This window comes from Melanerpes formicivorus, unplaced genomic scaffold, assembly GCF_026170545.1.
Source record: "Melanerpes formicivorus ecotype bairdi unplaced genomic scaffold, bMelFor1.0.p_v2 SCAF_95, whole genome shotgun sequence".
NCBI classification, from domain to species: domain Eukaryota; kingdom Metazoa; phylum Chordata; class Aves; order Piciformes; family Picidae; genus Melanerpes; species Melanerpes formicivorus.
Window position 1 is genome coordinate 256923 of NW_027142447.1, and position 26965 is coordinate 283887.

Here is a 26965-nt window from a genome sequence, read left to right on the forward strand (position 1 = left end):
AGCCAGTGGATTGCTGCTTAGGTTGTGCAACTCCTGTTTGCCAAGTCATTTTCTACTGATGCTGTTTAATGTAGTCTGTGATGCCTGAGTGGTGAAAGCTGTGGGTTAAGCAAGATCAAAGCAGCCCTGAGGAGAGAGACTTGGGGGTGTTGGGGGAGGAGAAGCTCACCAGGAGCTCTCAGTGTGCACTTGCAGCCCGGAAAACCAATCAGATCCTGGGCTGCAGCAGGAGAAGTGTGGCCAGCAGGGCAAGGGAGGTGATTCTCCCCCTCTGCTCAGCTCTGCTCAGACCCCACCTGGAGTACTGCCTCCAGTTCTGGAGCCCCTATTCCAAGAGGGATCTGGAGGTGCTGGAAGGTGTCCAGAGAAGGGCCAGGAGGATGATCAGAGGGCTGGAGCTGCTCTGCTGTGAGGACAGACTGAAGGAGTTGGGGCTGTTCAGTCTGGAGAAGAGAAGGCTCTGAGGTGACCTCATTGTGGCCTTCCAGTATCTGAAGGGGGCTACGAGAAGGCTGGGGAGGGACTGCTCAGGATCTCAGGTAGTGCTAGGACTAGGGGGAATGGAATGAAGCTGGAGGTGGGGAGATTGAGGCTGGAGGTGAGGAGGAAGTTCTTCCCCATGAGAGTGGTGAAGCCCTGGAATGGGTTGTCCAGGGAGGTGGTTGAGGCCCCAGCCCTGGAGGTGTTTAGAACCAGGCTGGATGAGGCTGTGGCCAGGCTGATCTAGTGTGGGGTGTCCCTGCCCATGGCAGGGGGGTTGGAACTAGATGATCCTTGTGGTCCCTTCCAACCCTGACTGATACTATGATCATTATTTTGAGTCATTCTCCAATCCCTCCTTTGCCTTTTGCTGGTGATCACCAAATGCCCTGTGATGCAGACAGAACTGCATGCATGCTGCTTTTTGTCATCTTTCATGTAATGAGATGAAAGCAATCCAGAAAGGGGAATAATAATAATAGTAATTTCAGAACAGTGTCCTTGTGAAAGGAGCAGGTGAAACCAATGGTTTGAGGCTGTTGCACAGCAGCATCTCTTTTGAGACAGAGCATTCTATTGCAGAGGCTGTTCCTGCAGAACAGCAGGAGAAGGAATTAGGAGATAAACAAGAGGTTTTGCAGGGAGAATAAGCATAGTTTCATGAGGGAAGGATGGTGGAGGAGTTACAGCAGATTTTGCCTTTTCATATTCTCCAGTATTATTAGTTTCAAAATGATGCATACTCCTCCCTTGGTAATTATTCTGTGTTTGCTCCTTCCCTCATAAAATATTTACAAGGCAGCATCTTGCAATTTCATGTGATGTATATGTACATTGCTGAAGAAGAATTTTAGGCTGCTCAGCATACAGTGCTTGCTGTTCAGGTTCTGTGGCCTTAGTGTCTTGCTTTGGACATTGGGAAGTGTCAGCTCCAGCACTGAAAATACTGTTCTGCAAAGCTGCATGGCATTTGGGGGGGAATATCACTCATGAAACATGTGGCTCATCTTGAAAAAAAATCCCACCCAACCCAAAAATCTCCTTCCCAGCAACACTCACAGAACCACTGGGGTGGCTGAGCCTGGAGGAGGCTCAGGGGAGACCTTGCTGCTCACTGCAGCTACCAGTTGTGGGCCCCTCAGTTTAGGAAAGATGTTGAGTTGCTGGAAGGTGTCCAGAGAAGGGCAACAAAGCTGGGGAGGGGTCTGGAGCACAGCCCTGTGAGGAGAGGCTGAGGGAGCTGGGGTTGCTTAGCCTGGAGAAGAGGAGCCTCAGGGGAGACCTTCTTGCTCTCTACAGCTACCTGAAGGGAGGTTGTAGCCAGGTGGGGGTTGGTCTCTTCTCCCAGGCAACCAGCACCAGACCAAGAGGACACAGCCTCAAGCTGTGCCAGGGGAGGTTTAAGCTGGGTGTTTGGAAGAAGTTCTTCCCAGAGAGAGAGATTGGCCATTGGAATGTGCTGCCCAGGGAGGTGGTGGAGTCACCATCACTGGAGGTGTTCAAGAGGGGATTGGATTTGGCACTTGAAGACATGGTTTAGTTAGTCCTGAGGTGTTGGGTGATAGGTTGGACTTGATGATCTCAAAGGCTTTTTCCAGCCTGGTTAATTCTATTCTAGTTCTACTCTATTCTAGTTCTACTCTATTCCAGTTCTACTCTATTCCAGTTCTATTCTAGTACTATGCTAGTTCTGTTCTGTTGTAGTTCTGCTCTAGTTCTGTTCTGTTCTTGCTCTAGTTCTATTCTATTCTAGTTCTATTCTGTTTCTATTCTGTTTTTTAAATAAAGACCTCTTGAAGCCAAGTGCAACCTCTTAACAAATGAATGTACTAATAGTATGTGTATGTTTTGTTTTAAAGAGCAAGAACATGATCCTGGATCAGGCTTTTAAGTACATAACAGAAATGAAAAGGCAGAATGACGAACTTCTGCTGAATGGAGGGAACAATGAACAGGGTAAGTACAGATGCTGCTGGAGGCTCTAAAATGTCCCATTTCCACTCTCTGGCCATTAGTACTGACTGGCAACAAAGTCTGGATCAACAAACTTGGGAATCCCAAGATATTATGCACATGCAGGAAAACTGCAGCTGCTTATACTGAAACAGGAAGCCAAGAGAATTCTCAAATGCCTGCTCTTGCACATAGCTATGGGATAATGAAGTGATTGCATTGTGGTGTGAAGTGATTGTGGACCTTATAAGTGATGAGCAGCTGAAGGAACTGGGGTGGTTTACCCTGGAGAAAAGGAGGCTGAGGGGACACCACCTTGCTCTACAGCTCCCCAAAAGGAGGTTGTAGTGATGTGGGTGTCTGACTCTTCTTCCTCGTAACAAGTGACAGGATGAGAGGAAATGGCCTCAGGTTGCACCAGGGAAGGTTTAGGTTGGCTGGTAGAAGAAACTTCTTGACTGAAAGGGTTCTCAAACACTGGAAGGGGCTCCCCAAGGAGATGCAGGCCAGGATGCCACATCATTTTGGAGAGTAAACACTATGTAGTTCTGAAGCAAGCTGTTCATAATGCATGCCGTGCCTGGAGGTGTTTCAGAGACGCAGAGATGTGGTGCTGAGGGACATGGTTTAGCACCAGCCTTGGTAGAGTTGGAATGGAGTGGAGTGGAATGGAGTGGAGTGGAGTGGAATGGAACGGAATGGAATGGAATGGAATGGAATGGAATGGAATGGAATGGAATGGAATGGGTTGGAAGAGACCTTCAAGATCATCATGTCCAACCAGTTAGATAATGACTGGACTTGATAGTCTTAAAGATCCAACCAAACCAAATTCTCTCCTGATTTATTCTAGTGTAGCATTCTGGTATTTATTTTACCAGAGCAATCCTTGATAAATTTCACTTAGATATTTTTTTCCCTATCAAAACCATGGAGTTCCCTTCATGCATACAGCTATTCCCCCCTCTCCCCCTTTCAAATGCTATAAAACATCATCATAAAGCATCACATCACACAACAGGTTTTTACACAGATGTGTCAACATTCAGTGATGCAGGTGTAACAGAAATCATCTCAGACCTGAGGGTTGTGGTTTATGATTTTTATTTGGAGCCATGGTTTAGTTAGTCAGGAGGTGTTGGCTAATAGGTTGGACTTGATGATCTCTGAGGTCTTTTCCAGCCTTGTTGATTCTGTGATTCTATGCTTCTGTTTCTCCCCACAGAATGGAATTCTAAATAGCTTATCTTGTTGATGTATTTAGGGGTGGAAAAAAGTGGGTGGTTCTCCTAGTGAGGTGAGCAGTCTCCAAGAGCAGCACTGGGTTTTGTGGTTTCACATAACAACAATTTGAGAGCCTTTTTTGAATGAAGGCATTAAGAAGGCTGGGGAAGGACTTCTCAGGATCTCAGGTAGTGATAGGACTAGGGGGAATGGAATGAAGCTGGAGGTGGGGAGATTCAGGCTGGAGGTGAGGAGGAAGTTCTTCACCATGAGAGTGGTGAAACCCTGGAATGGGTTGTCCAGGGAGGTGGTTGAGGCCCTGTCCCTGGGGGTGTTTAAGCCCAGGCTGGCTGAGGCTCTGGCCAGCCTGCTCTAGTGTGGGGTGTCCCTGCCCATGGCAGGGGGGTTGGAACTAGATGATCCTTGTGGTCCCTTCCAACCCTGAATGATACTATGATACTTGGCTGCAGTACAGGTTTGGATTCAGTAGTGAACAGCAACAGCCTAAGCCTGTGCTTTGTATTTAATTTTGCATCTCATTTTTAGAGGTAATGAAACTTAATTGCCCTGTAAAGGCATGAGATGATCAATTAATTAAAGAATGGGTTAGTCTTTACAAAGAAGCAGAGCAAGGAGGAAGATAACTGTGCTTGTCTTTCCTTCAGTAATTAAACAATTTCATTAGTGTTCATTTTCACCTGAGTTAGTTCTGATGTGCTTTTTTTTCCTAACTACATAATTGGGCCTGCTCTTGGTAACGGAATAGTCTGTGACGTTCATTGCCTTTCCCCCTTGCTAGAGAGGCTGCTCAGGATAAGTCTCTTCATTTTTATTATGTTAACCATTTGAAGAAAGCATACATTATGAACAGCTTGTTTCAGTACTGCATAGTGTTTACTCTCCAAATGATGTGGCATCCTGGCCTGCATCAGGAATAGTGTGGCCAGCAGGAGCAGGGAAGTCATTCTGCCCTGTGCTCAGCACTGGTTAGGCCACACCTTGAGTCCTGTGTCCAGTTCTGGGCCCCTGAATTTAAGAAGGATATTCAGACACTTGAACGTGTCCAGAGAAGGGCAACAAAGCTGGGGAGAGGTCTGGAGCACAGCCCTGTGAGGAGAGGCTGAGGGAGCTGGGGTTGTTTAGCCTGGAGAAGAGGAGGCTTAGGGGAGACCTTACTGCTCGCTACAACTACCTGAAGGGAGGTTGTAGCCAGGAGGGGGTTGGTCTCTTCTCCCAGGCAATTAGCACCAGAACAAGAGGACACAGTCTCAAGCTGTGCCAGGGGAAGTTTAGGCTGAAGGTGAGGAGAAAGTTCTTCACCGAGCGAGTCATTCGTCATTGGAATGTGCTGCCCAGGGAGGTGGTGGAGTCACTGTCCCTGGAGGTGTTCAAGAGGGGATTGGACATGGCACTTGAAGCCATGGTTTAGTTAGTCATGAGGTGTTGGGTGATAGGTTGGACTTGATCATCTCTGAGGTCTTTTCCAACCTTATTGATCCTATGATTCTGTGAACATTACCTAGTCTTTGTGCTGGTGCTGATGTAACTGAGTGCTCCCACTCTTTTCTAGCTGAAGAGATAAAAAAACTCCGGAAACAGCTGGCTGAACTACAGAAGGAGAACGGGAGGTACATCGAGCTACTGAAAGCCAATGATATTTGCCTGTATGATGACCCTACCATCCACTGGAAAGGAAATCTCAAAAATGCAAAGGTCTCTGTTGTTATTCCTGGTGATCAGGTTCAAAAGAACATCATTGTCTATTCAAATGGGAGTCAGCCCAATGGAAATAACCACGGAGCATCTGTCCAGGGAATAACCTTTAACATTGGTCATAATTTACAGAAGCAAACAGCCAATGTTGTGCCAGTCCAGAGAGCTTGCAACCTAGTGACTCCTGTGACTATTTCTGGTATTTTACCCACAGAAAACAAGCCATGGTCACAAAACACAGTTTCTCCACTGGCATCTGCTCAGACAGCTCCAGCAGGGAACGTTGTTGAGCTTTCCACCCCAGAGAATGAGCGCGGCGTGCTTGCTGCTGCTACCACCAGCTCACAGAGCACGTCTCAATCCAGAACAGAACAGGACCTACAGTGTTCTTCAAGTAATGCACTACAGAATAAGCAAAATCTCCCCAGAAGTAAAAATGAAGAGGAGGGCACTAAACTAACAAAGAAAACGCTCCTGCCAGGAGTCAGCCTTCCTTCCAACGCCTCGACGGAAGCCTCCCAAGTTCAACAGGTAAATGCCACTTGTACAAACAGACACAGTTCTAGGAGTGACCTTCAGGAAAGCCCTGTCGTTTCAACCACAAACACAGCTACTTGTGTGTCATCTGCAAGAGTGTCTACTGCAGATAGTTTTTCCTCTGTAAATGTCCTCAAAAGTGCAGACTTGGTAAGCAGCGCTGGGACGCTGGTGACTTGCGCAGCAGAAGGTGTGAAGGCTGCCACGGCAATAAGCACCCTGCCTGCCAGTCCCTTGGAGAACTGCTGGTCTTTTGCAGGCTCTTCAGGAGTTGGCACTTCAGACTTGAAAAACATGAGTAGCCTTACACGGATGCCTTCAGCTGGAAACACACAGACCACATGGACAACTTTGCAGCTAGCAGGAAATACTGTTCAGCCTCTAAGCCAAACGCCATCCAGTATAATGACCGCACTGGTGGAGCCAGTTAATGGTGCTGGTACCGTGTCTTCTGCTCACAGCAGGCCTTTGACTACGAGTATCAGTTTGAATACTTCTCTGCCTGGGGATGGTCAGGCAGCTGAGCACATTGTAGTTACGTTGCCCTCGTGCCCACCCTTACCTATGCAGCCATTAATCAGCCAGCCACAGGTTAAAACTCAGGCTGCAGGAAATATCCTTCCCTTGAATTCAGCTATGCAGGTGATTCACATGGCTCAGCCCGTCGCGTCGGCTGTTACAGGGGCACCGCCTAACCAGAACGTCATCATTCTCCAGCCTCCAAACCCTGCTCCGTGCCCTCCAATTGTGAGAGCAGAAGTTCCCAGCCAAAATGTCAGTCAGCAGATTGTAATTATACAAGCTGCTAATCAGCCACCTCTTCCCCTCCTCTCCGCTCAGCCTTCTGCTGCTGCTGTAAGAGTTCCTGTGAATGGGCCGACTGCAGTAGCCAACTCTAGCAGCTCTGTCCAAAACGCTGCTCTTCCACAGACTTTTGGAGGGAAGCACCTTGTCCATATATTACCAAGACCATCCTCTTTGCCATCTTCTAGCTCTACCCAAACGTTTTCAGTTACAATGTCAAATCAACAGCATCCTCAAACTATCTCATTAAATGGGCAGCTTTTTGCATTGCAGCCTGTGATATCTTCATCTGGAGCTTCAAATCAGGCCCCTATGCAAATTATCCAACCCACCACCAGCGAAGATCCAAATACCAATGTTGCCCTCAATACATTTGGTGCTTTAGCTAACCTCAATCAAAGCATATCCCAAATGGCAGGACAGAGCTGCTTACAATTGTCTCTCAGCCACCCTACCAATCCCACAACTGTCAATAACCCCATTGCCACAGTCAACTGTGTGTCATTACCAACTTCTGTGGCCTCTTCAGTACCGGCAGAGGTTTCGGTGTTAACGAGCACATCTAATTCCATAAACGCTTCCCCCAAAAAAGCAGTTCCTGGCTTGCCCTCCAGTGCAAAATCAAAGAGGACTAACAAAAAGCCAAGTACAAAGAAACACCAAGCAGTCAGCAGTAAAGTGTCCTGCCCAGCACTTCCTTGCAAAGATGCTGGGAAGGTGGACTCTGCTCCCGTGGAAACGGTGGCAAAGCATTCAAACGGTGAGAGGCCGCTTGAAAGCGCTCCGGCAGTGTCGCAGGCTTCGGTGACATCCCAGGAAAGCAGCGTGGCGCCACCGAGTGGGGCTGGCCTTTCTGGCTGTCATTCTAAAGAGACTGCGAGCCCTGAACAGGCAGCCAAAACCCACCCTGCCCCCGAGCCCAGCTCAGCAGAGGTGCCTGCTTCCTTGCCGCCAGAGACCATCGTGTCAGAGCAGCTGACACTCGTCCCACCGAGTGCCAAAGATACTGCTCCCCTCCAGCAGCCTCACGGGCCTCAGAGCCAGCCACCAGCCAGCTCTGCCTTGTCAGAGTCTCCCAAACCCTCTGAGCCCCCCAGCACCTTAACATCCTCTTGTACAGAAGCACATTCTCAGGTTGCTGGGACAGCAGCAGCACAGAGCAGCACAGCAGGTCATGCTTCCAAAGCAAGAACAGTTCCAGAGTCCTGCAATGTCACACAGGATTCCTCAGTGGTAATGCAAGATACAGACTTGATAGAAGGACAGGGTCTAACCAAAATGCTGTCTGATCTCACAAAAGAAAGAACAACTGTGGAGAAAACCTCTTCATTTGCTGTTCAGAGGGAGCATTCTAATTTTCCTGTGGAAAGCTCTAATAAATCAGCAGAATCGAATGTTGATTTGCCTGAGAAGCAGGAACTCTTGCTGATGAACACAGAAGGTGATAGTCTCTCCCAGCATCACTCCTGCATTTCTGATCAGGAAGTAGTTAGTGCTTCCCTTATCGCTAGCAGGCAGGCAGACTCCCCGATGTCAACCAGTTCTGGCAGCAGTCGAAGCTTCTCGGTTGCGTCCATGTTACCAGATACCACCAGAGAAGATGTTACTAGCAGCACCTCAACCAGTACATGCAACAGCTGCACCTTTTCAGAACAGACTGACATTGTAGCTCTTGCAGCAAGAGCTATTTTTGATCAGGAAAACCTTGAGAAAGGTGGGGGAGGAATACAGGTGAACATGAGGGATGCCATCTCTAAGTCAGCTGAGGTTGCACCGTTGGAGAGAGAGCAGCAGCCTTTTAAACCTCAACCAGTGAAAGAAAGCAATGCAGGACCATTGGAAGCAGCAACAAACAAATTCAGTGCTCAAGATACAGTGCAGACAAATGTTGATAGACAGGTTGAAAAGCCAAGCTGCTCCATAGGAGCTGTGGAAACATCAAACACTTCTTTGCAGATTTCTGCTTCCCAGTCACCCAGCATAACCAGTTTAAGCGTGAACAACCTAGTCCACCAGAGCCGCATTGTCCATCCCCTTGTCAGCTGCTCGAGTTTAGCCCGGTCCTCAGAGCCAGCCAGTGTCCCTGCAACTGTGAGCCTCTCCCTTCCATCTAGCACATACATCAATCAGTCTCCAGCACCTGCTATGATGAGTGACTATGCTCAGGAACAACTGAATGCTATCAGGGCAAGCACCATGCAGGCTCCCCAGCTGCAGGAATCACACCTAAAGCAGCAGAGCCACGAAGGCCGCAAAGACTCCGCCAAGCGGGCTGTGCAGGATGACCTTCTGCTCTCTACGGCCAAGAGGCAAAAGCAGTGCCAGACAACACCCATAAGGCTTGAAGGGATGGCACTGATGAACCGAACACCAGAGAGCATTGCTGAGCAAGCACAAATGCTAGTCAGTCAGATTCCTCCTAATTCATCCAATTCAGTGGCATCGGTGAGCAATCAAGGGCACGCCGATGGCCTTAACAGATTATTCCCATCCAACAGCAACTTTGTGCCACCAGCTTTGAGACAAACTGAAGTTCAGTGCGGTTCTCAGCCATCAATTTCAGAGCAGCAAGGCCAGGCAGGGCAGCACCTGCAGCCAATTCAACATGTTCCTTCTCAAGGCATATCTCACCTCCACAGTAATCATCCGTACTTAAAGCAGCAGCAGGCTGGTCAGTTAAGAGAAAGGCACCACTTGTATCAGCTGCAGCACCACATCGCTCACGGGGAAAACTCGGTCCACTCTCAACCCCACAGTGTCCACCAGCAGCGAACCATACAGCAGGAGGTGCAGATGCAAAAGAAACGAAATCTCATCCAGGGAACGCAAGCCACACAACTCTCTCTGCAGCAGAAACACCACGGAAGCGACCAAACACGGCAAAAAGGTGGTCAGCCTCATCCTCACCACCAGCAAATGCAGCAACAGATGCAGCAGCACTTTGGAGCTTCCCAGCCTGAAAAGAACTGTGAAAATCCTGCGACCAGCAGAAACCATCATAACCACCCTCAGAGCCATATAAGCCAGGATATCATGCATCAACAGCAACAAGAGGTTAGCAGCAGACAGCAAGGTTCAGCCTCTGAGCATGTGTCAGGGCACAATCAGATGCAAAGACTTATGACCTCAAGGGGCTTAGAGCAGCAAATGGTGTCCCAGGCAAGTATCGTAACCAGGCCATCAGACATGACATGCACCCCTCACAGGCAGGAAAGGAACAGAGTCTCCAGCTACTCTGCTGAGGCACTCATTGGGAAGACGCCCTCTAATTCAGAGCAGAGAATAGGACTCTCTCTTCAAGGCTCTAGGATCTCTGACCAGCTGGAAATGAGAAGCTATCTCGATGTTTCTAGAAATAAAGGGTTGGTGATTCACAACATGCAGGGCCGCTTATCCGTCGACCACCCGGTTGGCTCGGACGTGCAGCGTCTTTCCGATTGTCAGACATTTAAGCCAGCTGCACCCAACCAGCAGCCAACCAGCAATTTCGATGTGCAGGCTTCAAGAAACAGTGAGATTGGTAATTCTGTGTCATCCCTCCGAGGCATGCAGTCACAAGCATTTCGGATCGGCCAAAACGCTGGGCCGTCCATAGAGAGGCAGAAGAGATTGCCCTACCAGCCAGTGCAGGGTATTCCAACAGGGAACACCCTGCCGCCAAGGGAAAATGAAAACACGTGCCACCAAAGCTTTATGCAGAGTTTACTCGCCCCTCACCTGGGAGATCAAGTCAGTGGAAGCCAAAGATCGATCCCAGATCATCCAAGGAACACGCAGTGTGGTGCCTCCTCCACAATCGAGTACAACTGTCCCCCAGCACGGGAAGGTGTCCACATCCGAAGGGAGGGTGACGGCCAGAGCAGGGAGAGCTGTGACATGTCTATTGGTGCGATTAACACAAGGAACACTTCTCTGACCATTCCCTTTTCAAGTTCTTCTTCCTCAGGAGATATCCAGGGTCGCAATACAAGCCCAAACATCTCTGTGCAGAAATCCAACCCCATGAGGATGACGGACAGTCACGGAACCAAGAGCCACATGAATCCGCCTGTTTCTAGCAACATGCATGGAGTCGTGAGGCCCAGTCACCCTCACCCTGCGGTTTCTCATGGCAATGGCGAGCCAGGGCCTCCCTCTGTGCGTCAGCCAAATTCCTCGGTCACTCAGCGGTCGAGGCACCCTCTGCAAGACAACGCCGGGTCTAAAATACGTCAGCCTGAAAGGAACCGCTCTGGGACTCAAAGGCATGGCAATGTCTTTGACCCTAGTCTTCCCCATCTTCCCCTCTCCACCAGCAGCAGCATGATCCTTGGGCGCCAGCAGTCTGCAATAGAAAAGAGAGGAAGCATCGTCCGATTCATGGCCGATGGCCCCCAAGTCTCCAACGACAACGCGGCCCCCGACCAGCATACTCTCTCTCAGAATTTTGGATTCCCTTTCATTCCAGAGGGGGGCATGAACCCACCAATAAATGCCAACGCCTCTTTCATCCCACCGGTCACTCAGCCTAGTGCCACTCGGACCCCAGCTCTCATCCCGGTGGATCCTCAGAATACGCTGCCGTCCTTCTACCCACCTTACTCTCCTGCCCACCCTACCCTTTCCAATGACATTTCTATCCCTTACTTTCCCAATCAAATGTTTCCTAACCCGAGCACGGAGAAGCCAAGCGGTGGAAGTCTAAACAATCGATTTGGATCCATTTTGTCTCCTCCCAGGCCTGTTGGGTTCGCTCAGCCGAGCTTTCCTTTGCTTCCAGACATGCCGCCGATGCACATGACCAACACGTCGCACTTATCCAACTTTAACTTGACGTCTTTGTTTCCAGAGATAGCCACAGCTCTTCCTCCAGATGGTTCAGCAATGTCTCCTTTGCTTTCCATTGCAAACACATCTGCTTCAGATTCTTCCAAGCAGTCCTCAAACCGACCTGCCCACAATATAAGCCATATTCTAGGTCACGACTGCAGCTCGGCTGTGTGAAAACCTGTAGGCTGACTATGAGTCCAGTGTGGTGTTTGTATGCTTAAAGAAGGAAGTGGATCTTGCTCACATCCCTGAAGAGACCACCCATAGCACCACTGTTGGTTTGGCTAAACGTATGTGTAAGGATACTTCTGGTATTTATAGACAATGCTGTGTTTCCATCCACCTTACTGACTCTAAAGCACCAGTGCCTATAGCAATGCTTACTTACTAGTAAACAGTAAGGATGCAACATTGAGAGCTGTGCAAATGTTGGTTGTTGATTTTCCAACGATCGAGTTTGCCGCCCTGGTCGTTCCAGGGTAAGGGCCACCCTCTGTAATAGCTGGATGTGAAGAAAGGAGGGGAGAGCATCCATATAGGAGAGAGGAAACAAAGGCCACAGGTTCTGTTTGCTTTCTGATGCATTTAGCTGAACCTACACACAAGCTTGAAGTGGCTTGGGTTCCTCTCTTTGCTTTGGGAAATACCTTCAGGAGCCTCAACACAAGTCAAGTCTGTGTTAACCCAGCAGTCATTGATAAAGGCATCTGTTGTGCAGCTTTTATCTGTCTGAAGCTTGTCGCATGCACTTGACGTAAGGCTGCCTTTACCTGGCAAAGATCACTGTGTGTTCCCATGGTCAGCAATTAAAAGTACTGGCTTAGAAAATGTAAGGTTTCTTTAACCCATGATGTTCTGTTTCTGAGAAGACTTTTGGGGCTGGATCTGTTTGAATGGTGACTTCAGTTACTGCTGAACTCGGTTGGTGTTTTAGTGTAGCTTGCGACTCCTCCTCGTGTAGTCAGCAGAGACAGCGATCGTATTTATTGCCATTTCATTGTTCATATGCTGCAAGTTACCTCAGGGTGGGGTTTGCACCTTGTTTAGCACCTTCTTAATGTCTTTGGGTTGGTTTTTTTTCCCCCCTCTTCCTTTCTTTGGACCATGCTCAAACGGCAGCTTTCTGAGAGGGCAGCCCTTTGTTGTTGTGCCAGGCAGCGCACCTGCTGCCCGAGGCAGACCGAGCCTGCGGCGTCCCACAGAACCCGTGGGGAGCCCTGGGGGCACAGTTTTTACTTGACCTTGCTGACAGGATCCAGCCCAAATTACTATCAGTACTCTGCACTTGAATGCACCTTTTGTCTAAACCCATGAGATTGTGGCTGGAGGAGGCAGGTGAATGTGTCAGGGCTGGAGACAGCAGGGTGCTTGGAGCACCGCAAGCGAGGGGCCTGCGTCTGTGTGTGTATGAGAGATGGAGTGAATGTGCATCTCCTGTACTTCCACTCACTTTGATCTCATTTCTCCTAAAGGAAAGGGAAGAACTAGGTAAGTTTTATGTATTTAATGGCTCTGCAGTGTGCTTGTCTTCAAGCAAGGCAGAAATACTTGCCTTTAATTTTTATGTGCTTGGAAATACCACTCTGGGTTTGATTCCTCGCAGGAACAGTGTGACCTCAGATTTTAGCCAGGTGGGCAGTGGCTCAAACCGCCCCAGGAGCCTCTTCTCTGGGCTGTGTACACTTGCCATAGTTGTGTCTTGCCCACCAGTGCATCATCTTGCTGCTGCTAGGGTCCCCTCACAGTTCCTTCCCCAGTGCCTCTCCTAGTGGGGGCATGGGGAGAAGCAGACTCCTTGGGATTTTATGCTTGGTTGGTTTGTTTGGTTGGTAGCTTTTTTTGGTGAGGTTTGTTGTTTGGTTTTCCTTTGAAAGGCAGAAAGGAAGATGTGGCTCTGTCTCCAGTAACAGGCCCCACAAAGAGGGACCTGAATGATTTTTCCCCAGCTTGACTGCCTCATTTCTGCTAAGTCCTTTTACACTGACCCAAGAAAGTAGGGAGGCTTAGAATTGCAGAAGAGAAAGGCTGTGCCTGTAGTCCCTCCTGCTGTGGTCCCCACTCTTGTGACCTGCTGTCTGATGGGTTTCCTCCTGCAAAGTTAAGTCAAAGGGTTCTGATTCAAACAGGGAATCACTTAAGTCAGGTGGCACTTATCTCAGGACACCCAATCTAAGTGGGGCATCAGTCCTCTGCACTTCTTAAAAGGAATAGATTGGATATTCCCAGCATGGCAGCTTGCCTTGAGCTGCACTGTGAAATGGGCTGCCATTGCACAGAGGCCAACCCAGTGGCAGCAACTGGCCTGGGCCGAGCTGGAGGGCGAGGAATGATGGTCAGTCCTCACCTCCAGCTAAGTGCCCTGCAGGTCTGGGTGTTACCTGGCGAGACTCTTGATCAGACTGATTCTCCTAACACAGGAGGTCTCAGAGTGGTGGTGGAATGAGTTCTGTGAGGATGGGTGGCTCTGTAGGGTATGGATGATAGAGGTAGAGGCATTGAGTCTGCAGCTGTGATGTGTGCTGCTGTGTAACTCATTGTGGCCTTGAAGAGGGAAGCACAAAAGCCCTTCCTGCTCTCCTCAAGTGGCACCATGTGCACAGTGGCTTTCAAGACAAAGTAGTGAAAATTAAGCTCTGGCTTCCAGGACTTCAGGATATAAAGGTGTTCATCTCACTCATCATTCCATACAGGACCATGTTACTTTTCTCTGCTAGGATAGAAAGTTTGTGGTGTCTGTGAAATCTGGAGCAAGCTTGTAAACCTACACAGAGCAGTTGCAAGAGCTGAGTGTTCATACAGGTCTGTGAGGCCTGAGGGGATTCTTCCACCTGGGAGTACCAGAGGAGCTAGTGGATGTTGTTGTAGGAGCCCTCTCAATCAGCTACCAAAGGCCTTGGGAGTCTAGGGAGGTCCCTGCTGAGTGGAAGCTTGCCAGTGTTACTCCAGCATGAGGGAAGGTCCAGGGAACTACAGATCTGTTAGTCTGAGCTCTGGTCCTGGACATATTATGAAGAAAGGCATTTAAAGAACAATTCACTGCTGGTCAGCATGGGTTCCTGTCCCAATTTGATACCATTGATATATGGGATGATAAGGTCACCTACCCAGTGGGTGAAGGGAAGGCAGGATCTAGCTCCCCTTTCTAGTAAGGCTTTTGATGCTGACCCTCACAGCATCCTGCTGGACAAGTTGTCCAGCTGTGGGATGTGTGGCTTCATGGTGGCTGAAGGGCAAAGCTTAAAGGGTTGTAGTGAGTAGGGCCACTTCTGGCTGGTGACTGGTCACCAGTGGTGTTCCTTGGGGCTTAATTCTAGGGCCAGGTCTGGTCAATATGTTTATCAATGATCTGGATGCAGGAATTGAATGCACCATTAGCAAGCCAGGAGGGCAAACTGCATCAAACACAGCACAAAGAGCCAGTCAAAAGAGGTGATCATCTCACTGTGTGGCCTCACCTGGAACACTGGGTGCGGTTCTGGGCCTTGAATGCATCCAGAGGAGGGCAACACAGCTGGAAGGAAGGTCCTGTGAGGGGCAGATTAAGACTCTGGTCTTGTCTGGTTTGAAGGAAAGAAGGCTGAGGGCTTGCTCTCCACAGCTTCCTGAGGGGAGGAAGTGGAGAGGGAAGTGCTGAGCTCTTCTCTGTGGTACCCAGTGGTAGAACATGTGGGAATGGTTCAAAACTGCACCAGAGAAGGTTCAGACTGGACATTGGGAAGCATTTCCTTGCCAAAAGGGTAGTGACATTGCAGCAGGCTATCTAGTGAGGTGGTCAGTGCCCTCTTGGGGCATTTGGACAGTGCTCTTACTACCATAGCTTGTGGTCAGCCTTGAAGTGGTCAGGCAGTTGGAGGCTGAGGGTCCCTTGCAACTGAAATACTCCTGTTCTATTTTGTCCTGTCTATTTAGTCCTTCCTATTGCTTTCATTATTCATTTCACTGGTGTCCTGTTGTGGTTGAAAGTGATCCTGAGTGTCCCCAACAGCTGATGTCAGCTATGATTTTGTGGTTTGGTTTGCTGGGGGTTTCTGAACGCTGTACCTCACTTTCTGAAGAGACACGATGTCAGTGGCCTTCATGTGCCCCTCTCTGGTTACCAAGATGACCAAAAATGCCAGCCTTGTTCACAGGAGAGCTGTGGTGCAGGTAGTGACAGCACAGCCTTTAGTGACACAAAGACTATTGCAGGTTTGGTGGAACTGCAGAGTTTTGTGGTGTGTCACTCAAAAGTGATGACCATGTAATCCTCAGTCTTCCCCAGAGACGTGTCCCTGGCAGTGTTGTGAACGAGTGTGGGGATTTCTGCATAGTCACCATGCCCCCTTGTTGTCCTCCTCAGGGCTTCCTCTGACACCAGCTGAGAAGAGAATGTTAACCTCCCTGAGCACAGCAGTGTCTGTCAAAAGTTCAACCACACAGCAGTGGCCTAAGTGATGCTGAATGATCCCATGGCAGGGGTGTGGGATCAGGAGACCACAATGAACAGCACAGTAGGCAGACCTAGCTGTGAGAGCTTCAGATCAACACTCTGCTCCAAATTCTGCTATTTGCACTGCTCTGTTGAGCAGTTCCTTTGCCTGACTGTCCAAGACTGTCTGTGGGTGCTGAATGTGTCCAGCTCCCCTGACTGAAGAGCACCTCGTGGGTTTGCTGCAGAGCTCAGCTTCGAGCACCTTCATGCTGCTACGCCTTTAGGAGGAAGAGTGGGTGGGCAAAAAGAGAGGCAAAGAGGTGTTAGAGTTCACACCAAAATGGTGTGCTAGGTCCTTTTTGTCAGTCTGTACTTATGAAAGGGGTTGGGGTTCTCTCTTCACCACAAACTGCTCAGCCCTGCTGTTCCACCTTGACCACGCTCCCTGCCTTCAGCTTCGCAGGTGGGCTGGTGCCAGCGACAGCTCTGGCGGGTTTCAGCTCCCAGCTGCTGACCCCTGCCCGGGGCTGGGGGATGAAGAGTGAGTGCAACATCTTTGTCACTGAGTGCAAACTGCTGCCTTTTTTCTCTTGCCCTTTCCCCTGAAGCTGTTGGCCTCAGGTATCAGGCTGCTAAGATGCTAAAGGCGGCTCACCTGACCTCAGTCTGTGTGTGTTGGGGTTTTGCTCTGGGGGGGGATTTGGGGTTGGTGGTTCCTGGTGGTTGTTGTTGCTTTGGTTTGGTTTGAATTGAAAGCAGTTTGAAAAAGAGGCTTCTCTGAGTTTTTCAGCTCAAATGATTCTGTTTTACTTGTTAAGACCCCTCAACAGCTACATTTTCTTCAGCCAACATCTATGACCCCACCACTTTTATCTTTCCCTAGCAATTAACAGTTCCCTTTTTTTCCTGGAGCCCTCGTTGTGAGTTTAAGGGGCAGTTTGCTAGGCCAAGAATGGCATTTTTCTCTTCCCTGCTCCTTTTTGAGGGTTACCTAGACTAAGCAGGGGTTTGTTTGGGCTTTGAAGCAAGGACAAATAGCCAGTGCTGTTCAATTTAGCCAAATGAGCAGCAGAAGGGAAACAGTCACCACTACCTCTAAGCTGTTGTGGCTTTCACCTCGCCCCAGATGACTTCAGTGAGCTGTCTAGGGCTGGACTGCATGCATGGCAGGGTAGTCCTTAGTTAATCCCTTACAAAGCCTCAGAGAGTAAGAGTAGAATCAGAACAAGCACACAGTAAAACAGTAATGTCCTAACTGTTATATGCCTTGTCATCAAGGGCCTCATTTAAGGACAGCTAAGGAAACAGCACTGAAGTGCTTTGAGCCAGGGGCTGGGCCTCACTGGGTATGTGTTTTCTAGCTCCTGCTTCCACCTCCAGTCACTCTGCTGCTGCCCAGGTGGAAGGAAGAACACCTCTCTGGAAGAAAAACTATCCAACTATGCTGTGCTAGGACAGAGCCTTCTGAAGTTTTGCACAGACTTCCCACTGCACTTTAAACATGTGCTGCTGCTGCAGTCGGTGACTGGTGCTGCAGCAGGAAACAAGTCCTGTGGCAGGGCACCCCCAGAGGGCATGGCTGGAGAAAAGGACTTGGTGCATTATTTCTGATCTCTTCTTGTCTCCTTACTCAAAGGAGTAGCTCACCTTACTCAAAGGTCAGGGTGCAGTCCTGGCTCAAAGGCTTGGTCACAAAACTCATGCTGAGTCTGGATGGCTGAGCATAGTCAGCTGTGGTCTGTTGTTACTCCCCAGCTGAGTTTCATGCTCATCCCTTGGGTAACAGTCTTGCTTAGAGTGGAAAGAGAGAAAGCATTAAATCTATTTATACCACATTGGTAACATTTGTGTTGTTTGCTGAGGCAGTGCTGTAAGGAGCTCTGTTCTTCATCCTCACATAACCTCAGTTACCTACTACTGCTCTTCCCTTCTCCCACTGCCACTGCCCCAGCACGGCTAACTGCCACACGGCCAGGCCAGGCCAGCGCAGACCCAGGTTTGCATGCTGAGGGTGTCTCCAACCTCCTCCCACCTCTCTGATCCCTCTCACACCTCAGAGCACCAACACTTTACTCCCTGTAGTTGTACTCAGCAAGTTCTTCTGTGGTGAAACACAGAGCAGAGACTGTTTGAGGCGAAGGCTCCAAACCCCTGCCCTCTCTGCTTAGTCCCACAGGAGCCATCGGTTAGTTGCTGAGGCCAGCTTTCACAGGAGGATTTTCTTTACAAAACAAAACAAAAGAGGGGGCATTTCTTTCTGCTTCACCCAAAGCATTTTCACAAGGAGGTTTCCCAGTCTGCTGTGTCTGCAGTCACATATGCAAACCAAGCAAGCTCACAGCGTGGCGTAGCCCTGCTCCTGCCGGCTCACTGTGAGAGGGGAAGCCAATATGGATTGCTGCCAGAGGAGATGATTACTCAAAGAGACTGCTGCCCTCCACACTCCATTATTTATATTCAGCCCAGAGGTTGCTGCTGAGTGCTTCTGTGTTCTACAGCTGTAAATCACTTGGGTACAGCCCCAGGGGAGAGCCCTCGCTGTTGTGTAAGGGGGAAGACAAAAGGCAGTGGGCAGGGAGAGTGAAGGAAGAGGAACCTCACCTCCCAGCTGTAAATAAGATCCTGCTCCAGTTATTTTGGCATCTTTTTACAAGTGTGTTGCATCCAGGTGTAAATATCCCAAACCATGGTCCTGGTCAGGGGGCTGAGATTTCTACTGGTGGCTGTAACACTTTGTTTAACAGTTGTAATAATTATTTGTACAAACAGGATAGTATTTTATTAAAAAAAAGAAGAAAACTGCTCCTTGCCTGCTGTGTGCTTCCTGGGAGGGCTCCAGCCCCAGCTCCTTCCATGCCCAGCTGCCTGCCTGCTGGATGTGGGGCAGGCTCTGCATGTAGTTACCTGGACCTCAGCAAGGCCTTTGACACCACCCCCCACAGCAAACTCCTGGCCAAGCTGTCAGCCCATGGCTTGGATGGGAGCACACTGCGATGGGTTAGGAACTGGCTGGAGGCTGAGCCCAGAGAGTGGTGGTGAATGGTGCCACAGCCAGCTGGCAGCCAGGCACCAGTGGTGTGCCCCAGGGATCAGTGCTGGGCCCTGTGCTCTTTAACATCTTCACTGATGATCTGGACGAGGGCATTGAGTCTACCATCAGTACATTAGCAGATGACACCAAGCTGGGGGCAGGAGTTGATCTGCTGGAGGGTAGAGAGGCTCTGCAGAGGGACCTCAACAGGCTGGACAGATGGGCAGAGTCCAAGGGCAGGAGATTGAACACATCCAAGTGCCAGGTTCTGCACATTGGCCACAGCAACCCCATGCAGAGATACAGGCTGGGGTCAGAGTGGCTGAGAGCAGCCAGGCAGAGAGGGACCTGGGGGTGCTGGTTGATGGTAGGCTGAACATGAGCCTGCAGTGTGCCAAGGCAGCCAAGAGGGCCAATGGCATCCTGGCCTGCATCAGGAACAGTGTGGCCAGCAGGAGCAGGGAAGTCATTGTGCCCTGTGCTCAGCACTGGTTAGGCCACACCTTGAGTCCTGTGTCCAGTTCTGGGCCCCTCAGTTTAGGAAAGATGTTGAGTTACTGGAAGGGGTCCAGAGAAGGGCAAAGTTGGTGAGGGGTTTGGAACACAGCCCTGTGAGGAGAGGCTGAGGGAGCTGGGGTTGCTTAGCCTGGAAAAGAGATTGGCCATTGGAATGTGCTGCCCAGGGAGGTGGTGGAGTCACCATCACTGGAGGTGTTTAGAAGGAGACTGGATGAGGCACTTGGTGCCATGGTTTAGTTGATCAGATGGTGTTGGGTGATAGGTTGGATGTGATGCTCTCACAGGTCTCTTCCACCCTGGTTAATTCTATTCTATTCTATTTCTGTGTGGGTGAGAGGACATGGCCTCAAGTTGCACCAGGAGAGGTTTACTTTGGATAGTAGAAGACACTTCACTGAAAGGGTTCTCAAGAACCGGAAGCGGGTCCCTGGAGAGGTGGTTGAATCCTCATCCCTGGAGGTGTTTCAGAAATGCAGAGGGGTGGTGCTGAGGGACATGATTCAGCACCAGCTTTGGTAGAGTTAGATGAGTCTTTTTGGTTGGAGAAGACCTCAATGATGAGAAGAGCACAGAAGAGGCAAGAGAGATCATGCTGCTAGGGGGGAGGCAGAGCAGAGCCTGCAGGGCAGCAGTTTCCTGGCCATGCACCACTCAAAATTGCTTGACCCAAGCACAGCACTGCACTGGCTTTCACTCAGGACACTGTAGAGTCCCAGGCTGCTGTAGGCCTGGGGAAGGCAGTGCAGGAGGCAGGGCACAAATGACACAGGCCAAGGGCCAGTTGTGATTTTGCTTATAAACCCAGCAGTCTCAGGCTCACTTGCCAAGACATGAGATGAGCATTTAAAGACCAAATACAGAAAGCTTAGGGCAGGTGTTCTGGGCAGGTACAGCTTAGTATCATAGTATCAGTCAGGGTTGGAAGGGACCACAAGGAGCATCTAGTTCCAACCCCCCTGCCATGGGCAGGGACACCCCACACTACATCAGCCTGGCCACAGCCTCAGCCAGCCTGGGCTTAAACACCTCCAGGGATGGGGCCTCAACCACCTCCCTGGACAACCCATTCCAGGGCTTCACCACTCTCATGGGGAAGAACCTTCTCCTCACCTCCAGCCTGAATCTCCCCACCCCCAGCTTCATTCCATTCCCCCTAGTCCTATCACTCCCTGAGATCCTCAGCAGTCCCTCCCCAGCCTTCTTGTAGCCCCCTTCAGATCCTGGAAGGCCACAATGAGGTCACCTCAGAGCCTTCTCCAGACTGAACAGCCCCAACTCCTTCAGTCTGTCCTCACAGGAGAGGTGCTCCAGCCCTCTGCTCATCCTCCTGGCCCTTCTCTGGACACCTTCCAGCACCTCCAGATCCCTCTTGGAATAGGGGCTCCAGAACTGGAGGCAGTACTCCAGGTGGGGTCTCAGCAGAGCTGAGCAGAGGGGGAGAATCACCTCCCTTGCCCTGCTGGCCACACTTCTGATGCAGCCCAGGATCTGATTGGCTTTCTGGGCTGCAAGTGCACACTGAGAGCTCCTGTTGAGCTTCTCCTCCACCAGCACCCCCAAGTCTCTTTCCTCCCTTCAGCTATTGCTAAGCATCTCAAAGATCCCCTCAGTCTTCTCCAGGCTGAAGAGCCCCAGGTCTCTCATCAAGGCACCCCTGCAGCCACCCAGTGGGAGAACTGAAGTAAGAACAGAAACCAGCAGGCAGGGCACAGCTAAGAGGCAATGTCAGGACCTGATGCCTCAGGCTGGAGGCACAGAAGCAGCAGGGAGCCTATTCCAACCCTTCCATCTCCTTAGGCTTGAGGTAAATTTAATTCTCTCACATTTTCCTGCTTGTTCTGTCTCTTCTCCAACCCCTCTCTTCCTGTCTGCTACCACCTTGCCATGTGCATACTGTGCTCATCTCTGCTCAGCTCAGCAGGCCCATATGTTGCTCTCCCACACTGAGACTTCCAACTGCTTCCCAACATTAGGATTTTCTTCCCCAGGTTCCCATGTAGAGAAGACACTCACTCAGCTTCCTAGCTAGAAGGAAACAAGCTCAGAACAAGGTCTGACACCACAGGCTAGGAAAGACACAGGAAGGCAGAGAAGGAAAATGTGTGCCCCAAAGTGGCTGGACTTTAAGGCACACAAGCCCTTCTTCAGTCTGCCACAGAAGGAACATTCCTCCTACTCCAACACCTTGCCCTGGATCCTTCTACACACCGCAAAAGACACCAAGAGCAGAACACACTTGTACAAGAGGAAAAGCTGTTCACCTAAACACAGGGTGAGGGCAGTCCTGCCAGGCAAGAGGTTACCCTAAGCAGGAGCAGGAAGGCAGCACAGCAAGTGAAGAGGACTTCAGATTAGACTCACAAACAGCAGGACCCAACACTGGACCCTCCAGCTCTAAGTCCCCCTCAAATACCTGCAGGTACTCCAGTTCTTGTCTTGATGTGCCAAGACAAGAGATTCCTCAACTGGTAGGATAGAATTAACCAGGTTGGAAAATACCTTTGAGATCATCAAGTCCAACCTATCACCCAGCACCATCTGATCAGCTCAACCATGGCACCAAGCACCCCATCCAGTCTCTTCCTAAACACCTCCAGGGATGGTGACTCCACCACCTCCCTGGGCAGCACATCCCAATGGCCAATCTCTCTTGCTGGGAAGATGTTCCTCTTCTCCTTATCTCTCCAGCTCAAGGGGACTGAGGGAGGCAGCACTTGCTAATTCTAGCAAGCAGCAGTGGTTAGACACCACCCTGCAGTCTCTGGCCTGGCATGCCCCATTCACACAGACACTTCATGGAATGCTTTCTTTACATGGTAAAATTGCAGCTGCAAGGCATGACTGCAGCATGGCCACCAGAGCAACCTGGCAGTTAAAAGATGAAGGCTAGTGAAGTTCCTACAGGAGGCAGATGCTCTAACCTGTGGGCCTCAGGCAACAGCAAGGCAGTATCCACACTTCTAATCACCCCAGCAGAGCCTCCCACCTCGACAAGCTCACAGTGTCACAGTATAACTAAGGCTGGAAGAGACCTTGAGGATCATCAAGTCCAACCTGTCACCACAGACCTCATGACTAGACCATGGCACCAAGTGCCACATCCAATCCCCTCTTGAACACCTCCAGGGATGGGGACTCCACCACCTCCCTGGGCAGCACATTCCAATGGCGAATGACTCGCTCAGTGAAGAACTTTCTCCTCACCTTCATCCTAAACCTCCCCTGGCACAGCTTGAGACTGTGTCCTCTTGTTCTGGTGCTGGTTGCCTGGGAGAAGAGACCAACCCCCACCTGGCTACAACCTCCCTTCAGGTAGTTGTAGAGGGCAATGAGGTCACCCCTGAGCCTCCTCTTCTCCAGGCTAAGCAACCCCAGCTCCCTCAGCCTCTCCTCACAGGGCTGTGCTCAAGGCCTCTCCCCAGCCTTGTTGCCCTTCTCTGGACACCTTCAAGTCTCTCAACATCTTTCCTAAACTGAGGGGCCCAGAACTGGACACAGGACTCAAGGTGTGGCCTAACCCATGCAGAGCACAGCGGCACAATGACCTCCCTGCTCCTGCTGGCCACACTGTTCCTGATGCAGGCCAGGATGCCATTGGCCTTCTTGGCCACTAGGGCACACTGCTGGCTCGTGTTCAGCTGCTGTCACCCAGTACTACCCCCAGGTCCCTTTCTGCCTGGCTGCTCTCAGCCACTCTGACCCCAGCCTGTAGCTCTGCATGGGGTTGTTGTGGCCAAAGTGCAGCACCTGGCACTTGGACTTGTTGAATGCCATCCTGTTGGACTCTGCCCATCTGTCCTGCCTGTCACAGTCCCCTGGAGAGCTCTTACATCCTCTAACAGATCAACTCCTGCTCCCAGCTTGGTGTCATCTGCAAACTTACTGAACAAGCAGGCCATCTGCACCTCCACTCAGGATTTGAAGGTCCTGTGTGACACCACTGGGTACCCCTCTGCCTCAGGTGCTCTCTTTGCTACTGTTGAGAGGTAGAGCAAGAGGAATTTGGCTCAGCCTGCAGAGCAGATAACCAGGAACATTCCATTTTATTGACCATCTTGACAGACTCCAACTTAGAAAAATTAAGAGACAGTTAGTGCCAAACCTTTCTAGGAGAGACAGGCTTGAGGCAGAGGAGTCTTCTGCTTTCATAAGCAAAAGTGGCCTGGAGGTCTTGCATCAGTGGGCACATGCACAGAGACCAAAGGGGAAAGCTCAATGACAAGACTAAGGACAGCAGGCCTCAAAGAATACTTTTTAATTGGTGGATCTGCAAAACATGTAACACTGGAGCTGCAAGGCCTGCAGTGATTCACACCTCACTCCTGGGGGTTTTAAATAACTAAGGAATTCAGGAATAGGTGCAGGAGGTATTTGAAACAACTGAATTCAGCTGCAGAAAAGTTGGGAGAGGAAAGAAGGTTGGTTCAGGTCTTTAGATGGAGAGCTCAACTCCAACTGCCTCAAAACCCCCTCCAGGCTCCCAGCCCACCAGGGAATCTTCTTGGCCAAGCTTGCCCAAAGCAAACTTGTGGGCAGAGGCAGTCTGAGGCTGCTGAGCAGCCTTCCCATTCCACCTGGCCCATTTAGCAAGGCCACACAGCAGAAGCCAAGCAGCTGCCACTGCACAAGGCTGTGGCTTCACCACAGTGTCTCTTAGCATCACTTGAGGACAGCAGTTCTGGTGCCATGAAGACCATCACTGCCAAGAGCCTGTACAGCAGTCACCAGAGGGAAGTGAGGCTGTGCAAGATGGGTGAGGGAGGCCACAGGAGCAAGCCAGGAGGTTCTGCCTCTGGCAGAGCACTCATGGGCAACTCGAGCCCTCCATCACCCTCCACCACTGCAGCCTCTTGGACTCCTTTGCTGTGTTGCTGTGACTCCCCACCAGCTGCAGGAAGAGTTGGTCCAAAACAAGCCAAAACAAACAAAGCAGAAAACCAAACAAAGAATACAGTCCCCCCACTGCCACCTCAGTCTGGAGCCCAGGGCTCACTCAGAGCTTGCAGGAGAGGAACCAAAGGCTCTCCTCATGGCTGCTGAAGGGGCTCTGAGAGCAGCAGCCCTCAGGGTACAGGTGCCAGCTGCCAGTGCAGGAGGAACTGTGTTGCACTTGTCAAGACCTCTCACCAGAAAGGAAGTGGAGCACATCATCAGGGAGGAAGGGAAGCAGAAGTCTCAAACACATCTCCTGTTTCCTTCCTCTTCTCTGGCTTCAGCACCCATTGCACCTACAAGCCAGAGGGCTGCAGACTGGCCTCAGCCACTGGGTCATGCCTGCCCCAGAGGAAAGGGAAAGGAGCAAACATTGTCCTTCCTCCCAGTCCCACCTCAGTTACCACTGTACCCCTTCATGCTTGCTGTGGGGTCCAGCTGCATGGCTCCCAGGAGGTGGTTGGCCACAGAAGCAGGGTCATTCCCCACAGATGCCTTTGGCTGAGCAGTTTGGGACACTCCTATGTCCCCATCCCCCAGGGGCTCAGAACACTGGGATCTTGTCCCTGCGCACCGTGTCCAGGTCATCGTCCAGGGTCAGCAGGACCTGAGGAGGAAAGCACCAGGCAGCTTCAGCTTTCACTGGCCAGCCCAAGGGTGGGAAGAATGAACAAGTCCTGCTGGCATCTCCTTACAGAGGAGCTCCATCTGGGCCACATGCACAGGAATCACAACAGCAGCCCCCAGAGATGTGCCAGGTGAACTTTGTTTCTGTCATGCTCCCAAGCCAGTCACTCTGGCAGGTCATAGCTGACAGGCAGTGCTGCAAGGAGCTGAGCAGGTAGCCCTGCCCCAGCCACAATGAAGACACTGCTTGTAAGCTGCTCCCCCAGCACTGGCCTCTGACAAGCCACCCAGGAGGCAGCATGGTGGAGATTGCTTGCCACAGCTCCAGGTATTGCCCGTGGCCCCACAGCTCCTTCACAAGCAGCTTGCACCTTGCACAGCCAGGGTTGAGCTGCCTCCTCACTGCCCCAAAACACCATGCACTGACCCCATTGCTGGGGGCATCTCCCCCTTGGCCACCACACACAGCAGGAAAGAGGAAGCAAGTAGAGGAGAGCAGGAGTCAACCACCAAAATACTGGAGAGCTCAGGAGTGAGCCAAGCCCCACACCAGTGACCCTACTGCAGGGGGCAAAGGGAGCAGGGTTCCTTCCTGGGGACAAACTCATGAAAGGGTTGGCCCCATTAGCAACCCCTCAGGTTCCCTACAACAGCTATGTGACCCACTCCCCCAGCAACAATTTGAGGCCAGGAGGCCCAGGGAGCAGCTAAGGCAGAAGGAGAAAGCCTAATCCCTGAACCCACTGACAAGAAGCATCCCACCGTGAAGACTGTCTAGAGGCAGAGGAGCTGGGAAACTCTTGTGGGGTCCTCTGGGCAGATAGAGAGAACAAGGATGAAGAAGAGATCATAAGGCCAGAGGCTCAGCAGGACTCACCAGAAAGGAGAAGAACAAGGCAGCTGCAGAGAGGAAGTGCCAGACATCATGGTCATCAAAGAAGCCCAGCAGGATGCAGGGCCGGTTCTTCTCCCGGGACTCTGCTGGAGTCTCCTAGGGAAGCAGGCAGGGGGTCAGGACCTGGAGCCACTGACACAGGGCCCCTGCTGGCTACACTAGACCCTCTGGAGGTTGTCCTCCTAAGCATCCAAGCAGGAGCCAAGAAAAAGTGCTGTGCTTGCCAGACACGTAGTGAGAGTAGGACAGGAACATTACACCATACCCAAACCCAGAGACAGATCTGGGGAGAGCCCTCTGCTCTCTACATCTGGGGCTGGGCACAGCCTCCACCAGACCACCCTCCAGCAAGGCCCTTCCATGGAGATGGACACAGGATCTTGTTTGAAGGCACCCAGTCAGGATTTTAAGAGCCTCCCAGGCTAAAGAGAGCCCTAACAACCCCCTGTGGGTTATTCCTCCAGGGAGAAGCCTTCTATTCAGCACTGCTCAGGATTTGCCTGCTTTTCCTTTCAGACCCCCAGCTTCTCTGTCTCCTAGTGAGCACCAGTCACTGCCACATCACCTGGGTCATCAGTACTCTCTCTGCAGCTGCAGGCTTACAGTCATTTTTGGCTCAGCACAGCCTCCCACACTCCCTTCCCAGTCTGCCTAAGGAGTTAGGTGCATTCAGCTCTCCACAAGCAGCCCAAGACTCTTCCCCATAGGAAAGATGACAAGAGGTGGACAGAAGGACAGTGAAAGGGGAATTTTACCTCCCAGCTGCTGAGGTTCTGGAAGAAGAAGTAGAGGGCAGCTGCCCACACCACTGCTGTGGCCACAATGCAGAAGAGAGGGATGGGCAGGAGCTTCTCAGAGCTGCGGAGCTGCAGACAGGGACACCGCCTCACAATGTGCTCCAATTTCATCCCAGAGGTCAGAGCCATGCACAGGGCTGACACACCAGGCTATGCCATCTGCATTTGGGAAGGGCTGTCCACCCCAGGGGAGACACAGCCCAGGCACCCCTGAGATGTCTGCACAGCATCCT

At 51.0% G+C, this 26965-nt stretch overlaps 2 protein-coding genes across 6 annotated transcripts in view; one reads left to right on the forward strand and one right to left on the reverse strand.

Moving 5' to 3' along the window:
• USF3 (upstream transcription factor family member 3) overlaps nucleotides 1-18802 on the forward strand; it is a 44665-nt gene extending 25863 nt beyond the window's left edge. For all 3 annotated transcript variants that reach the window (XM_068165989.1, XM_068165987.1, XM_068165988.1), the window contains exons 6-7: nucleotides 2340-2436; nucleotides 5228-18802. In XM_068165989.1, coding sequence (XP_068022090.1) covers nucleotides 2340-2436; nucleotides 5228-11694 — 6564 coding nt within the window. In that variant the 3' untranslated portion in view covers nucleotides 11695-18802. The remainder of the gene's footprint in view (nucleotides 1-2339; nucleotides 2437-5227) is intronic.
• Nucleotides 18803-23505: 4703 nt separating this feature from the next.
• SIDT1 (SID1 transmembrane family member 1) overlaps nucleotides 23506-26965 on the reverse strand; it is a 60458-nt gene continuing 56998 nt past the window's right edge. For all 3 annotated transcript variants that reach the window (XM_068165928.1, XM_068165929.1, XM_068165930.1), the window contains 3 exons: nucleotides 26691-26801; nucleotides 25918-26031; nucleotides 23506-25020 (listed from right to left, as the gene is read on the reverse strand). In XM_068165928.1, the coding sequence (XP_068022029.1) occupies nucleotides 24958-25020; nucleotides 25918-26031; nucleotides 26691-26801 (288 nt within the window). In that variant the 3' untranslated portion in view covers nucleotides 23506-24957. The remainder of the gene's footprint in view (nucleotides 25021-25917; nucleotides 26032-26690; nucleotides 26802-26965) is intronic.